Here is a 12,258-nt window from a genome sequence, read left to right on the forward strand (position 1 = left end):
GATATAAAACACAGCTTTATTGGAGGGCCGTAGTCTGTAAGAGGGGGACCGATAATAGAGATCTGGGGGCAGGGAGGGGCACATGAAGACCTTAGAGCTCTGCAGGGTTGTGGACAGGGACTGGCCCCTCTGACATCTGGACCAACAGGGCAGAGAAAGCTCCTGGAGCTGGGCAGGGCTGGGGGGCACCGGAACACAGTGGGGGCAGGTCAGAGGCTGATGCAACAGGCCCTCTTCTCCCCAGGACCCAGCTCCTGCCCAGCCGGGCCACTGCCCAGGGTGACGGCATTGGTCCGGGCGTTGTTCTGCCTCTGCTTGGACACCTTGGCGAAGATCTCTGTGAGGGCAGAGGGCAGTGATCAGGGCAGATGAAGATTAGAAGCCCACCCTCCCCATAAACACTCTGCGTGCCCCTTTCTGAACACTGGGGGTTTTGCTGGAAGGAAGAGGAGTTTGGGCACCTGGGTCCCGTCGACTTACGTGGGTGGAGCGGGACTAAGAATCAGGTCCCTGGGAGTGTGGCCTTCTGGTTCTTTCCCTAAGCTCCAGGGGTGGGGGTGTATGAGGGAGGCTCTGAGGAGGCTGGGGGGGCCCACAGAGGGGATGAGGAATCGGCTGGGGCGGGCGAGGGCTGGGTGTCTGCGTTCCTCCCGCTGCCCGCAGAAGCCTCAGGGGTGGGATGGCGGTGCCTGTCGAATGGAGGCAGGGGCTCTACCTTTGAGGACAGTCTCAAAGGCCAGCTCGACATTGGTGGAATCCAGGGCCGAGGTCTCCAAGAAGAGCAGCCCATTGTTTTCTGACAGAGAGGAAGCACACCGTTAGTTGTGAAGGGTCAAGACAATCATATTCACTTCACGTTTTACCATGTACGTTCATTACGCGCTAAACCCTTGGCATGTGTGGCTCATTTAAACCTACAGACAAACTGGAAGGTAGGTCTAAATACTATTCCTCTCTTTTAGAAGAGGAAACTGTAGCCCAGAAACAGAGAGAATGAAAAAAGAACTTGCTTTGTGTCCCACATCTAGTCACTCACCAAGAGACACGGGCTAGGCCACGGGACCCCACAGCCTACACCCTTAATCCCTGTATCCTGCTGCCTCTAAACCCCAGAAAGCTCCTGGGGAAAGTGTGACAGGAGACAGTCAAGGGAAGCCCATCTGCCACACTTAGGATCTCTGAGCACGGCAATGTGGGCTGCCTTAAAACCAGCTATGAATAATTGCCCATAAAGACAGGGCAAATGGGTGGGACATAACGAGGGACACAGGGTCACTGAGGGGAAGGTCTAGGAGATTCTGAGGCAGGCAGAATGGAAGTGGGGAGCCTGGGGAGGAAGTCCAGGCCAGAGCCCTACAGGGGGACCAAGGGCTGGGATTACATTGGCAGAGCAGCCGGAGGGGTCCGGCTGGGTTGTGGTGGGCTCTCACCAGCAAACATGCGGGCTTCCTCAGTGGGCACCTCCCGGGACTGGCTGAGGTCACTTTTGTTACCAACGAGCATGACGACGATTGTGGCCTCGGCGTGGTCGTAGAGCTCCTTCAGCCAGCGCTCCACCACAGCATAAGTCTGGTGCTTAGTTAGGTCAAACACCAGGAGGGCCCCCACAGCACCACGATAGTACCTGGGTAGGGGGTTAGTGGGGTGGACAGAGGCAAGGTCAGGGCCATCAAGTCTAACCTCAGAACAGAACTCTTAGGCCAAAAGCCAGAGATGAGCACCAGAGACAGGGAAATATGAAGATTACAGTCCAGAGACCCAAAGCGCACAGGGCAGTCCAGAGCTCCCGTGTCTGATGCTGAACGCCTTCCAAGGATACTGGTCTTGGAGTCTCTGAAGACTCACCTCCCTTCTCCAAAACCACAGGCTCCCTCCTCCCTCCTAACCCCTCTGCTGCCTCTGGTCTTTGTTCTGATGTTAGCCACAGCTATCCACGGATGTATCCAGGGCTCTGGTCAAACTAGCTTCTTGGATGCCCAACACCCCAAATCTCCCTCACATAGCTCCTTGACCCCCAGTGCTTTTCTCTCATGGCCATCTTTCTAGAACTAGCTGAATCTTCCTGACCATCTGAGGCACCCTTACTAAGTATCCAGTCTCACTCTTGGAAGTTTGATAGCACTTCTTCAGACTGAAAGAAAGAAAGTAAAAGTGAAGTCACTCAGTGTGTTCAACTCTTAGTGACCCCAGCAGGTTGGTCTTCCCCACTCCTGACTCGCCGATCAGCACCTCCTGCAGCCTCCTAAGGCTCCTCCATCCATGGGATTTTCCAGGCAAGAGTGGGTTGCCATTTCCTTCTCCAGGGGATCTTCCCGACTCAGGGGTTGAACCCGGGTCTCCCGCATTACAGGCAGACGCTTTACCCTCTAAGCCACCAAGGGAAGCCAGACTGTTGCTGCTGCTGCTAAGTCACTTCAGTTGTGTCCGACTCTGTGCGACCCCATAGACGGAGCCCACCAGGCTCCCCCGTCCCTGGGATTCTCCAGGCAAGAACACTGGAGTGGGTTGCCATTTCCTTCTCCAATGCAGGAAAGTGAAAAGTGAAAGTGAAGTTGCTCAGTCGTATCTGACTATTAGCGACCCCATGGACTGCAGCCTGCCAGGCTCCTCCGTCCATGGGATTTTCCAGGCAAGAGTACTGGAGTGGGGTGCTATTGCCTTCATATATAATTATTCTCTTTGTACTGAGGCTTGTAAGAGTCAAGTAACCAGTCCAAGAGTGATGAATATGCATAAACAAAGCCACAAAACCCCCAACTCCTGCTTCCTGCCCCCTTGCAGGTGCTACCCGCCCCCCCCCCCCCGACACACACACCATCTTTGGCCTGACACTGACTGGTAGACGCTCTGTGTCCAGTATCAAGAGGCTTATGTTCCTCTGTGTCCTCTGAGTTTTGTAAAGTGTGGTTATGGGGTCCAGCCTTTCACCTTGCAGTTAGATAGTGAAGGTTGCCAAGTGCAAAGCACTGCAGAAGTGAGGGGGAGGTGCTCTCGATCCTAGAATATGTCCCCATCACAGCTGCACCCCAATTTCACCTGCTTGAAACACAAACTTCTTATCTAAAGAGGGATTAATGATAGCACCTTACTCCTGTGGTATTTGGAGGATTACATAAAATGCCCAATGTAAAGTGTCCTGTACCTTCCCTGGCACATAGTAAAGACAAGTAAGTGGTGGTGATGACTCCTGTTTTTGGCTCCAGCAGTCAGTATCATTGCTTCCTGTCTCAGACTGTTCGTAGCTCAGAGTACTCCTGTCTTCTCCCCCAAGCCATGGTGGCCCCACGGTCCCATTCAGGGAACTCCCTGCTGAGTTTCCTTGCCTCCTCCTCCTCCACTCCTCCTCCAATGGTACCCCCTGACTTCCCCAGCACCCCAGCACCCCAGTACACCCCCAGCCCGGGGCTCACGCCGACGTGATGGCTCGGTACCGCTCCAGGCCAGCCGTGTCCCAGATCTGAGCCTTGATAGCGGCGGTGCCCAGCATGACAGTGCGGGTGGAGAACTCAACCCCGATGGTGGTGCGGCTGTCGTGGCTGAACTCATTGCGAGTGAATCGGGACAGCAGGTTGGTCTTCCCCACTCCTGACTCGCCGATCAGCACCACTGAAGGAGTGGAGAGATAAGGACTGAACTTAGAGGGTCTGCCCATCAGAAAAGACGAGTAGCTCAGAAAACTGAGGAGGGAGCCAGGTCTCCTGGCAGAGCCATGCACGCACGCTCAGTTGCGTCCCACTCTTTGCCACCCTATGGGCTGTAGACTGCCAGGCTCCTCTGTCCATGGGATTCTCCAGGCAAGAATATTGGAGTGGGTTGCTGCGTCCTCCTCCAGGGGATCTTCCCGATCCGGGGATCTAACCTGCGTCTCTTAAGTCTCCTGCATTGGCAGGCGGGTTCTTTACCACTAGCGCCACAGGAAGCCTGGCAGAGACAAGGGTCTCCAACTCTACATGATGCACCCACCCTGGGGCAGAAGGGATGAGAGTCTGAAACAGGCTGAGGGGCTTCAAGGGTTCTAGGCCTGGCCTGTTGCAACATAGCGGCACACATCAGCCCAAGAATTTGGTGAGGGAGTGATGTCTATGGGCTGTTTGTGGATAGTGGCGTCCAAGGGTTATGAGGTAACAGGGAGGGTAGGGGGTCTGTGTGTGGGGGGGTGCACATTTCTGGGCGAGAGGATCTGAGAACATGGGCGTGTTTCTATGTATACAAGCTGGAAGGAGAAGTGGGCAGTTTGTGTGTGTTTGCGAGGGGAGAATAGCAATATGGGTGAGGACAAAGTTGGCAGCTGACACTTCTGTGGGCGGGGGAAAGGTATGGGGGTATGTGTGCAGAAATTAGGATCCCGTTATCCCCAAGAAGGGGCAGTCTTGCATGCTTCAGACCATGGAACTGGATGTGGGGCCAGTTATGCATGGCTTCAGCAACTTATTATTCTCTTTCTGATGAAAAAAATGGGAATAACAATTTTATCTGTGAGTTGTTGCAAGAAGTAAACAAGATATTGCCCAGGATATAGTGAGTGTGCAAAACTGTTACTGTCATTATTGTTGGTGGTGAAAAGTGAAAGTGTTAGTCACTCAGTCGTGTTCGACTCTTTGTGACCCCAGAGACTGTACCTTGCCAGGCTCCTCTGTCCATGGGATTCTCCAGGCAAGAATACTAGAGTGGGTAGCCATGCCCTCCTCCAGGGGGTCTTCCTGACCCAGGGATCGAACCGAACCTGGGTCTCCTGCGTCTCCTACATTGCAGGTGGATTCTTTACCCACTGAGCCGCCTGGGAAACTCGTTGTTGGTAGGCTGGTGCTTTTACCTTTAGGTTTTCATGGACAAGGATACACCAGAGGGGCCATGAAGAGCCTTTGGGTTGAAGGGCAGGATCCAGGGCCCTGCCTTACCCACTGTGAGTGAGCTAGGGGCTGGCATTAAAATGTGGGGGCTGATGTTAAATATAACCCATAATCCACTGGCCCGGAGCTACCCAGGGTGGTTCTGGAAAGGCCAGCTGGTGCCCCAGGACTGGGCACTGCATAATCTGGGTGCTGGTCCCCACTCACCCTCTGACTAGCTATATGACCCTGAACAAGTGGCTCATCTTTTCTGGGTCCCAGTTTCCCTGTTCATTAAATCTACAAAGGCTCACTCCAACTTCAAAAATTCCTTATTTGTGTAGGATAGGGAAGAGCTGGGAGCTGTATGGATGTTTGTAGGTAAGAGGATTTATGAACATGAGTGTGTGTGTGTGTCTCTGCTATTGGGAACCTCATCCCCATCTCATCCCTCCCACGAGGTGGACTCTGAGCCAGGGCTTTGAGTACTGACTGTGCAACCTTTTGAAAACTATTTGTTCTGTGTCTTATCCTCTGAAAAATGGAGATACTAATGGTTAACGTTTTTTGAGCCCCCTCCAGTATGCCCGGTGCCCTCCTGAACGTCTGAACTCATTTAATCCTCACAACAATGCTACAAGGCAAGTACCTCTATTAGGATCACCCCATGTTTACAGGGGGTGGGTGTTCAATGACTTACACAAGATAACACAGCCAGTGTGGTAAACGTGAGCTGTGCTGCCCACATGAGCCTTCCAGGGAGGCCTTGCCCCCAGCCACAGGGAGTGCAGGCAGCACCCAGCCTTCAGCTGTTGCTCCTTCAGCATCTGCTTCTGAAATCGAGGCAGCCTCATCTGGGCTCATGCCTCTCCCTGGGCTGCCACACCCAGTGCGCAAAGAGAGGGGAAACCCAGAGCTGCTCGCCCATGGTCAAGGCTTTGTGTTCCTGCCTTGCAGTGTGACTTCTCCCTCTGCCCAATCCTGTGTCCTTCCTCTTCCTTTCACTGCTGTTGAGCCACAATAAACATCTCACACCCCAAACTTCTCCGGGTCTGCCTCTAGTGACCCTAAATTGCAATAACTCCTAAGTGGCGGGGCTGAGATCTGAACTCGGTATTGCCCCAGTCTACTGTGACCCCTTACCTTGTCTCCCTTCCTGGGAAAAATGCTGGGAGTACAGGTTTCCCAAGCCCTGGTCTCCTGAGAGTCCCAGCTCAAGGGAGGGTGGAGCTGAGGCTGGGAGGGTGGAGTGGCTGGACAGGGAATCGTAGCCAGTCCACCCTGCCCTGAAGGAGGTGCGGAGGTGGGGGTAGGGAACACACGACTGGCTAAACACAGGGGCGAGATAAAGGAGCAGGAAAGATACATGCAAACTTCCAGGGATAGCCTAGTTAAACCCAGTTCCTGGTATTTGAGCCCAGGGGGTCTGCCAAGGGACAGACCAACGAGCCTATGGTGCTGGGAGTTCTCCAGATTCTATTAGACCCTGGTCCCGATTCATATCTTCCCTGTGTCTTCCTCCAGCCCTGTATGGTAGAGATCTTCCTATCTCCTTTGCTGTACAGCTGCCCGGAAAGGTGACTTTCTTCCTCTTAAGTCTGCTTGTCCCTCCTTCTCAGGAGGGAATCCTCTCTGAAGTCTCACCTCCATCTCTTGTGCTGCAGTGGCTAACTCTTCCGAGGGACTGGGGCTTCCCTTAGGAGTGGGGCAGAAGAGCCTGACTTGCACCGTTAAGGAGTGATCAACATTATTTACTTCCGCAGAGCATTCTGGCAGCTCCAGGACTTTTGCTCCTGTAAACAGACCCCCCGCCCCCCCCACACTCCTTAAGCTTTCTTTCTGATCTGAAGGAATGATGAGCCCTGGGAGGGGGGCCCTGCTAATTGATTCAAAAACAGGAAGGGGCCCTCTGGCTCTGCTGTTCTCTTCCTGGGTCTCTCTCAGGTATTCTTTCTTTATGGACCCCCGACTCACCCTTGAAGACAAAGTTATAATCTTCCTCGGCTCTGTTTCCCATCTTGGCTCCGCATGGAGGGCACAAGTATCTTCGAGGGCAGAGGTGATGGGTCTACGCGTTGGCTCAATGCCCTCAACTCTCAGCTCTCAAGACACCTGGATCCGTCCTTCCTCTCATTGAGAGTAAAGAGACTTCTGCAGTGAGAGGGATCGAGGGCCGACTTTAGGCTAGCCAGGGCCTAGGGAGGCTCAGTTCTGGCAGGTGCAGAGCTGTAAGGAATCTGAGAGGAAGGAAGCTGAGAACAGGAAGAGTGAGCGGCTGGAGACCTAGAGCCCAGGTGGGTGGAGAGATGATGACGTCAGACAGGTTAGACAGGTTGGGTTTCTGCTCTCAGCCTGGGCTCTTGCAAGCAGGTGAGCAGGCTCAAGGGAATGACAATGGGGGCAGCTAGGACAGGGACAGGACCTTCGGAGAGCCAGCTGAGGACTAAATGTGCGTTGCTAGGCTCCTGGGACCTGTGGCTGGGGAGTCCCACCCACTAGTGAGAAATAGTCCTTCAGGGAGCAAGAAACTACACAGCCTTCTGCTATTCCTTGGAACCGAGTAGGAGTGGTAACTGGGGGCACCAGAGGAAGGGCTGTGGGGGGAGGGGCTGGGGTCACCCCACTGCAGGGCAGAGCTCGGGGAGGGGCATCTTGGATGCAGCAACTTCTACCCTTCCCTGACAGCCTAGGACCTGGGATGGGCAGTTTCTCAACCTGGGTGGAGCTGGGACTTGCAACCTACCAGCTTCCCTGGGATGAGTCCCTTCCTACAGCACTGGGAAAGGTCCAGCCTTGCTCTAAGGACTCTGGACTAGGGGGAGCTGGGGCAGAAACAGCCAGGTGCAGAGACGGGTCTCACTGTTGGGCCAGGACTTCTTAATTGTTTCTACTCTTTCCCCAGGACCTGAAGCTTCAGGGCAGATACTTCCTGTGTGCAAAGGACTTCCCGATCTGGAGAGGGGTCTGCGTAAGCTTGTGAATGCCCAGAGAAGAGGGAAGGGGTGACCCTCGTAGGCCACTAGGGGGCACACTCCCAATCCCAAGAGTAAAAAAGGGGCCCCCCAAAGTTGGGACTGAAGGACACTGAACTCCCACAGCCTGTTCTCTCTTCATCCAACACGACCCCCACCAGCCCCTTGTTCCTCTTGGCTCACTCCCAAGGTTTTGACAAGCAGGTGGGTAAGATTCTTCTCTGAGTGGCAGGGGCCTGGTGAAGTCACAGCACTGAACCAGCCAAGGGAGCCTAGGCACCTCTGCCAAAAACCGTGTGGTGGTTGGGGGTCTCAGTGGTGTGGGAAGCATCCTAGCTGAATGCGAAGAGCATGATGCACAATCCCTGCTCCTTCCTCTCCTCTGATTCCCCCCATCCAAGCAAACAGCCAAGACATGAGACAGCAGTTGAAGTTTATTCTTGGGAAGAACAAAGTCCCCCCACTCCAATCTCCTGCAACAGTCCAGGAAGGTTTCCCCAGGGAGCCGTGCCCCACCACATGGTCATCTCACTCTTCTGAATCCCAGGTTCCACCAACGCCCATTATGATGCTGCTACTTGGGTGAGAGGCTCCTCCAAATACTGCACCAAGGCCTGGGCCTGTGGGAAAGGGAGGAGAATCCAGTCCCACAAGGCCTGCCACCTGAGGGATCTTAAATTCAGGTCTACTCCTACCGCTGAGCCCCCAGCCCCTAGCTGCTGCCTGTGAGCCCACCCCAGATGTTGACTGGGTGACATGAGAAAGACTCTGGGAAGATGGTGGGGATGGGAGTGGATACAGTGATGGAGCATGAAGGCTGAGCCCAGGGGTATACAGGAATGGGCACATACACACCTTGGCCTTGAGCATTCCGAAGCCAACGGTCTCCTTGGCATACATGCACAGTAGCAGGTTGGCCACTCTCGTGATGGCTACACGGCCCTCCTGGTGGGGGTGGTATCAGGGGATGTGATATCTGCTTGCACCCTTTGCCCCTTCTTTCCCCAAGGGCTCCTCTTGAGAAGGCCTGTATCTTCCTTTCATGCCTCAGGCAGGGCAGGAGCTTCCGCTGGGGGACTTTAGCCACAGCCCTGAACCTGAAGTCCTGAGCCCATTCTAGCCTCAGCACAGTCACCTACTAACCAAGTTACCCGAGAAAACTCCATCTCCTAGAAGCTTTGTTTCTCTTTCTATAATCCCTACCTCACTCCAGTTGGTGAGGCTGCTAATACACAGGAAGGAGTCCGGTGTCTAAAAGAGCTGTTAGATGGTTGATGTTATTATGGTTTCACCCCCAATGACACTGTAAGGGGAGAACACAACCCAACCCAAACGAGTTCTCCTCGTTTCCCAACATAATATTTTTCAAACTGTAGGTTTGCCCCAGGGCTAACTAGCCCCAGATCAATTAAGAAGGTTGATCAGCATTAAAAGAGAAATAAAGTGTATTGCATACCGCAAAGGAAGTACTATTTCATGAAACTTTTGTTTTACTAGACTCTGACTGAAAATATATTTCTTATGGCTGGGTTGTGGTCAAGACATTTGAAAACTATTGCCCTTATGGCACCAGCTCTAGGCCAGGGACCCTACGACTCATCATTTGAACTGGCATCTGGTTCTGAACTCCCTCCTTAACTGAACTGATTAAGGAGGGAGTGAGGAAGAGGTAGGTGGCTGAGTTGCAGTGGAAATCCTTCCAGGAGAATTCACTCTTGGGGGGCCTTTCCAGTTTGGTTCAGCAAATTTTCACTAAGTATCCACCATGTGCTTGGAACCAGGAGTTGTGCCCTCTGCCTCTCTGGCATCATCCTACTAACCTCTCCCATTCTCATGCTACGCTAGCCACTTCAACCTTGTTATCCCTGACCAGGCATTATTCTGCCGCAGGGCATTTGCATTTACTATTCTATCAGAAATGTTCTTAACCCAGACAGCCACACGGCTTACCAGCTTCCTTTAGATGGATCTTTGATGAGGTATCACGTTTTCAGCGACGTTGTCCCAGATACACACATCCTCTCTATCTTACTTCCTTGCTTTTTCTCGATAGCATTTTCTTCTAATTTTTACATTATTTTATTTTTTTGGTAATGCCACATGGCTTGCAGGATCTTTGTTCCCTGACCAGGGGTCAAACCCGGGGGCCCCTGCAGTGAAAGCACCGAGTCCCAACCATGGGATCACCAGGGAAGTCCTCCCCTAGCATTTTCAATACCTATACACTACTTTTTAAACTTACATAGATGTGTTACAAAACATATTCATGAACTTATTTTACAATAAGTTCATACGTAAGACTGTAAGCTTCATTAGGGTGGCAGTTTTTGTCTGCCCTGTTTCCTACTTTTCCCCTAGCCCTGAGAACACTGCAGGGACATAAAAATATGTTGACTGGACAGATACAAAGATGTATGAGCCAGTTTCTGTTTCCAAGAAGTTCACAGTCTAATGGCCACTTCCCCTTTCTGGACTTCATGACCTTTCTCTGTAAAGTGAATGGACGGCAGGGTCTAGAGACTCTGCCACGCTTCTGGGTCTGTTAATCTCAGATGACAACACTTTGTGTCTGCATATCGCTCTACAGTTTATATTCACCCTCTCCTTTGATCACAAGAACCCTGTGTGCATGGTGTGGTGGAGGAGATTATTGTTTTCACCTTGGAGGTGTGGTCAGAAAACTCAAAGAGGTTAAATCACTTACCCAAAGTTTCACCAATGCTAAAACCAGAACCCCAGCCAGACCTCGGTTCCAGGACTTCTTTCTCATCAATACATAGGGTCCTGCCTATCATAAATGCTGCTGCAGACCAACTCTTAGTACTATCTTCCAGACATCCTGTCCCTGGCCCTCCAACCATCCAGGATGGGGTCCAGGTTGCCCTTTGGGATCCCCTTAGGGTCAGAGGAATGGATCCCTTCTTCATACCATGCAGTCCATGAGGATGAATTTGAGATTGTCTTCATTAAACGCTTGGTTTCCGTTCCGGTCGTAGGCCGCCCAGATGTTACTGGCGATGGCCGCGGTGACCCGGGCGTCTGTATCCCCATAGCCGGAGTAGGCCAACAGAGATCCTTCGTTATTCAGCAGCCTGGTGAAGAATCAGGAGGGATATCAACGTGCTCAAGAGGGAGTCAAACTCCTCGGTACCCATCCCAATTCCCGCCACTGGGACTGAGTGTGTCCTGGGACGTGCCCAGAGCACCCAGCACGTCGGTTTCCTTTTCAAGAGGGGCTCTCCGTCAGATTCACCTAGTTGCTGCCCCCTCTGCCACCTCCTCCCTTCCCAGAGAGCCTTCCCCAGCCCTCCCTCGGAGAGTCGCGCGCTGCCCCACGCCAGTGCTCGCCACCCGGCTTCTCGGTCCGCACTCACAGGGTGCTCTGAACACCTCCAGTGTTGGCCTGGCTTAGCACCTGGGTCAAAGCCTTGGGACGCAGCATGCCTGAGCCTCCTAACTCGGTTTTTGCACCCAGAACCCAGAGTTTCTAATTGCTGGCCTCCGCCAGTCGCTTTCCGTAGTCCAGCTGCCCTGCTCCGGAACGCCCTGGGAGTTGTAGTTTCCGGGCCTGATTTTGTGGTTCCGACTCAACCCTGCCCCACAGCGGTGAACGCTGGGAATTGTAGTTCTCCGCGGCTTCGCGAGGCACCCTGGGAACTATAGTTCGCCTTTCCAGTGCGACCACGCGGTGATGCGGGGAAAGAGCGGGAGTGAAAGGACAGTGGCAGTATTGGAAGGACATTTAATCCCCTCGGGCAGAGGAAAGTCATATCCGCATGACAAGTAACGATTCAGTAATTAAAAGAAAGTAAAATCCCTATATTTGTCAGGCACATCTTTGGTTACTTTTCAAAGCGGTTTTCTACATTATACAGTTTGGTGAGATGAGGCAAGAGATACTGTTGAGGAAAGCAAGGTTCAGAAAGGCCGCGCAGGCAAAATTCAGGTCTCTGGAACTGTACTTTGTAGACTTCGTGCAAGCCACTACTCGCAGGGGAATAAAGTCAGTCCTAGAAACGAGGTTTTGGGTGGACATCCAGGAGTAAGAAAAGTCAACCTCAAAGTCGGGATAGGTCTCAGGCCTGGAAAGGATTTGGGCTTCCGGAGAAAGGCCAGTTATCACAGGGAACGGAGATAAAGCGGCGACACAGAAAGTCCTTTGTCCCGAAGCTGGAGTTACCCGCGGAGGGGCGGGGGCAGCTTTGGGCCCAGGGGGCACCTCGGCTCGGCTCCGGCGGGCTGCGTCGGGCTGTGGTCTCTCGCGGGGAATTCGGCCCCCGCCCCGCAGTGACCGACACGCCCCGCCCCCGCCCCGAACCCTCGGGGGCTGCAGCCCTGCAAGGCCGGGTCCAAGCCGACGGACCCCGGGCTCAGTCCTGGGCGGACCCCACTGCAGTGGCCCCCCCAGTCCGCCCGGGGCGCTGTGGCCGTGGCGGGTCCGGAGGGGGCCGGTGAAG

At 53.5% G+C, this 12,258-nt stretch overlaps 2 protein-coding genes across 2 annotated transcripts; both read right to left on the reverse strand.

The window, feature by feature from the left end:
• RAB25 (RAB25, member RAS oncogene family) lies at positions 1 to 7,072 on the reverse strand. Its single transcript, NM_001017936.1, has 5 exons — positions 6,804 to 7,072; positions 3,411 to 3,606; positions 1,431 to 1,624; positions 716 to 796; positions 1 to 337 (listed from the first exon to the last, which is right to left on the reverse strand). The coding sequence occupies exons 1-5, from the start codon at positions 6,844 to 6,846 to the stop codon at positions 210 to 212; spliced, it is 642 nt and encodes a 213-aa protein (NP_001017936.1). The 5' UTR covers positions 6,847 to 7,072; the 3' UTR covers positions 1 to 209.
• A 1,145-nt stretch (positions 7,073 to 8,217) lies between these two features.
• On the reverse strand, positions 8,218 to 11,294 carry LAMTOR2 (late endosomal/lysosomal adaptor, MAPK and MTOR activator 2). Its single transcript, NM_001034791.1, is given in 4 exon segments — positions 8,218 to 8,421; positions 8,657 to 8,746; positions 10,731 to 10,893; positions 11,176 to 11,294. Coding segments are annotated over 4 exon segments (378 nt in total). The 5' UTR covers positions 11,244 to 11,294; the 3' UTR covers positions 8,218 to 8,364.
• Positions 11,295 to 12,258: the final 964 nt, after the last annotated feature.

Source organism: Bos taurus, chromosome 3, assembly GCF_002263795.3.
Source record: "Bos taurus isolate L1 Dominette 01449 registration number 42190680 breed Hereford chromosome 3, ARS-UCD2.0, whole genome shotgun sequence".
Taxonomy (NCBI): domain Eukaryota; kingdom Metazoa; phylum Chordata; class Mammalia; order Artiodactyla; family Bovidae; genus Bos; species Bos taurus.